Source organism: Gadus chalcogrammus, chromosome 23 (genome assembly GCF_026213295.1).
Source record: "Gadus chalcogrammus isolate NIFS_2021 chromosome 23, NIFS_Gcha_1.0, whole genome shotgun sequence".
Classification (NCBI taxonomy): domain Eukaryota; kingdom Metazoa; phylum Chordata; class Actinopteri; order Gadiformes; family Gadidae; genus Gadus; species Gadus chalcogrammus.
In genome coordinates this window covers 19,207,778-19,212,050 of record NC_079434.1, presented here as the reverse complement: position 1 = coordinate 19,212,050, position 4,273 = coordinate 19,207,778, and the positions used below count along the sequence as shown (strand labels likewise).

Here is a 4,273-nt window from a genome sequence, read left to right as displayed (position 1 = left end):
GAAGAAGAATCATAAAAGTATGCGCCATGTTGTTTGTTTTTTATGTTGTTTGTTTATAGCCGTCCCTCGATGCGCATTTTTGTGTGTGTGCGTGTGCGTGTGCGTGTGTGTGTGGTGACAGGCCCGCCTGCCGTAAACAGGATGTTTGTTTTGCTAGTGATCCGTGTCCCAGCCGCAGCCGGCACCTCCAGTACCTTAGAGACATCCTTGTTTATGTGTGTGCGTGTGTGTGTGTGTGTGTGTGTGTGTGTGTGTGTGTGTGTGTGTGTGTGTGTGTGTGTGTGTGTATGGGCATGTGTGTGGCTGTTACTGTGTGTGGGATATGGCAAGAAGGTGGATGGCAAGATAGAGAACAGTAAATAACTGTACATACATGTGCACACGTGCATGTGTGTGTGTGTGTGTGTGTGTGTGTGTGTGTGTGTGTGTGTGTGTGTGTGTGTGTGTGTGTGTGTGTGTGTGTGTGTGTGTGTGTGTCAATAGATTGGATGGCAAGATGGAGAACAGTAAATAACTGTGTGCATGCGCGTATGTGCGTGCGTGCTTGGAGTGTATGTGCGTGCGTGCTTGGAGTGGATCCTATGAGGTATTGCAGCTCTGTGCGTGGCTATGCGTGGACAGCGACAGACAGCCGTGTAAAGGATGGTTGATTATAGGGGCAAGAAGGAGCCGGCCTCACATTATGGACCGGGTGACAGAGAGAGAAGGGAGCTGGCCATCGCCTTGCTGGACAATGACCTGCCATAGGAGGCCTATTAAGGCTCTGTGTGTCTAAGTGTGTGTGTGACTATGCGTGTGTGCGCGTGCGTGTGTGTGTGTGTGTGAGTGCGTGCTTGCGTGCGTGCGTGCGTGTGCTTGTGTGTGTTTGTGAGCCTGAGTCTGTGTTGTGTTATCTTTAGGCTTGTGTGCTTCTATGTGTTTGTGTTATTATTTGTGTGTTTATATGCGTGTCTGCATATTATGTGTGTGTGTGTGTGCGACTGCCTTTGGGTCTGCAAGGTGTGCATGAGACAGCTTGCAGTGCACTTGTCATTTCTGTGGAACAGAAAGTCTTATGTTTGTGTCAGCAGAGGGAGAATGCAGATCTCCTCGACTCTCTGCATCACTGCTCTGCTCCTCCACCGAATGATCTCCATTTTAACTTCTATTTATTTAGCTTTGTTCAGTCTTTATGCAGCAATCAAGTCCGTCAACACTTGGGGGCATCGGGATTCATGTAGCCTAGGCATTTGCCTCAGAAGGGGCTCGCAATCTGCATGCCATTGATGACACGGTCCTGTTTGCTTACAGCAAGGCACACACACACACACACACACACACACACACACACACACACACACACACACACACACACACACACACACACACACACACACACACACACACACACACACTGTCTCTCTCCCACACAGAACCATGCATTCACACATGCACACACATACAAGCAATCGCATTTGCAAGTGAAGCTTGAGGCTACATGCAAAGAAAATTCACATGTTTGTGATTCATTGTTTTATGCATCGAGTACGTGTGCCTCTGCAAGGCAAGTGTGTGTGAGAGAGAGAGAGAGAGAGAGAGAGAGAGAGAGAGAGAGAGAGAGAGAGAGAGAGAGAGAGAGAGAGAGAGAGAGAGAGAGAGAGAGTGTGGGTGCACGTGCATGTGTGTGTGTGTGTGTGTGTGTGTGTGTGTGTGATTCTGTATTTCCAAATACTGCATGTATTCATATCCATCCACACCAACCTATCCCACATCCCTTTGGAACCTTCCTTGGCTAAATGAAACGCTAAGACGTGTGCAACGGTATTTTTAAAAAGAAACACTGGTATTTTGTCATTCCCGCCTATGACCCCGAGTCATAATCCATCCATTATGGGATGTGTAACGCACCGACCTCCTCACAAGCATTTCCCGTTCCTAGTTCCATAGCCCGGCTCCTCCGGGAGCGTGCTCCCATTTCATTGAAGCGCGGCCAAAACGGGCTTTGGTTGTTCTGTTTTCTCCGCCGCCGTTTGTGTGGATGCGTTCTTTGAGCGCGCACGCTTCCCCCCTCCCCTCGGTGAGCGAGCGCCGCGTCCCCGTGAGTCCGCACGCCCCCGTCCCGTCTCCGCTCTCAGGGCCGCGTCGTTAGAGGAAGAAGGGCTAATTAGTGAGTTCATGAATAACAAGCAGGTCCCGTTCGTCTGAGCCGCTCCGCCGGCCTCGGAGAACACTGCTCTCCTGTCACTCGCAGGAGCCCCTGGGACCGTCGGCGGGAACATGCCCTATTACCCAGAAAGCACTGGGGGAGATAGAAATCCAACTGCCATTTAGGGATGCAAAACATTCTTTTTTTCGGGGGGTGGGGGGGGGGGGGGGTTATTTTCATGAAATGCGTTTGGAAGTAGTGTTATATGGTGGAGGACGGGTAATTCCTGTTACTCCAACGAGCGCATGAAAGGCACCTCACCGTGCGAAGTGTGTGTCGACTGAGATAAACAGGATTCCCAACGGCATCTGCTCGGGTTTTAACCGGGCATGTTTGCGTCTGTCTTTCTCCTGGTTTCTGCGCAGAGGATCATAAAAACAGACGTGTTTTCCTTAGCGGTGGTGTAATGTGTTTTTCAAATAACAAGGGGGTGGGGGGGGGGGGGGGAGTGCAGGGAGTGTGGGGATGGGGGGGGGCGGCTTAGCAGCGTTCTCCCCAAAGTACTGTCCTTGTCTCAGCGGCAGGGAAAACCCAAAGAATAGGCTGTGGATGCTGCAGTTAAAACCCAACGAAGAAGGAGGTTCCAGCTCAAATTGACTCGGGGCTGCTGTGCCTTTTTAAGATTAGTGTTTTCCGTTCACCGTGCGCTGCCTGGCGTACCTGTTTTTTGCTTCCGCAGGAAAGCAGAGTACAGCCATGCAGACGGCGAAGCAGTGGGAAAACGACTGGGCCTGCGATGAACAGAATGAGAGGATGTATTCACACACCAACACACACACACACACACATGCAGGGACAACATTCACTGTGCAGTGGCGTCCGGGCGCGTGCTGCCGGCTGTTTAACTGTTTCTCCATGACCGGGGAGCGTTCTGTCTTCCCTGCCATCTTCTCCCCACTGTCTCTCGCCTGCATGTCTGTGGTTAGGGGAATTCATTTGGACTCTGCTGGTTCTCTATCTCAACGCACCCTGCTGGCTTCTGCTCATGAGCTCCCAGTGTGTATTTTATTTCCACCGCTGCCACCGATGTTTATTATTAATAGTCAATTCCCGTTGACCGTTATTATTTGCCGATATTCAAACACCTCCATTTCCCCTGGGCTGTTATTACTTTTTAATAAGTAATATAGGTTGTGGCGTTGCAAAGTGGGTCCCATCACAGTTACTGTGCACTGTAATTATTATATTATATTGTTACAGTACGTGCGTGTATATTTGCTTAAAAACATTGCATGTTAAAGCTTGAGTTCTCTCTCTGTGACATGCATATAAATAACACTGATTTATTCATTAAGAAGTGTACATTTAGTTTGAACGTCAAACCCGCGTGCTTTAAATGCCGTCAAACCAAGGGAGGGAGGTGAAGCCAAACGAGTTTAGAGTCTGGGCGCGTTGTCAACACAAAACACAGACGGAAACAATGGGGCCAGGCTTGGGGACAGGTGGAGCAGGCCTGACACAGATTGCCAGTCCCTTAAGGCTTCCAAAGACAAACAACTATTTGGATTACTACCTACGCCTAAGTTGCTGTTGCTCCAAATGATGAATAGCGTTCTGAGTGCTAACACCTTCCCTTCAGATGCTCTTGTAATTGGCCCGCTAATAGAAGTCATCATTCACCATCATTGGCCGCAAAGCACCGCGTTTTTCTAAGACTGTTTGTGAAACCGCTTAAACCAATGAAGTGACTGAGTACTCGATCAGCTCTTTATAATGCTGCTCCATCCTTCAACTGCAAACTTGCGTGTTGTATTTAAATCCCTGAAATATTTAAATATAGTCACTTAAACATTGCAATCGGTAAATAATTCATGGACCCACCCAGTTAACATTGTGACCTAAACTAATGGAATCGAATTGGGGGGAAAGGCCTCTTCATCTTCAGCCTAGTCCGATCTGTGCCTAGGGACCACACGCACACACTTTTACCCAATAGTTGCACATAATTGCATGTGCATCACTAAATCCACCAATGATTTATGTGAGGCAATAAGCTAATTCAATGTATGAAGAAAAACATATATATATATATATATATATAAATATATGTGTGCGTGTGGTATGTGTGTGCGTGTGCGTGCGCGTGTG

General features: G+C 48.6%; 1 protein-coding gene across 1 annotated transcript in view; it reads right to left on the bottom strand.

Moving 5' to 3' along the window:
• The window catches only part of LOC130377026 (neuropilin and tolloid-like protein 1), a 16,475-nt gene extending 13,403 nt beyond the window's left edge, over positions 1-3,072 (bottom strand). The window contains exons 1-2 of the mRNA XM_056583965.1: positions 2,992-3,072; positions 2,846-2,916 (exon numbers count right to left, since the gene is read on the bottom strand). Of these exons, the coding sequence (XP_056439940.1) occupies positions 2,846-2,916; positions 2,992-3,072 (152 nt within the window). The remainder of the gene's footprint in view (positions 1-2,845; positions 2,917-2,991) is intronic.
• Positions 3,073-4,273: the final 1,201 nt, after the last annotated feature.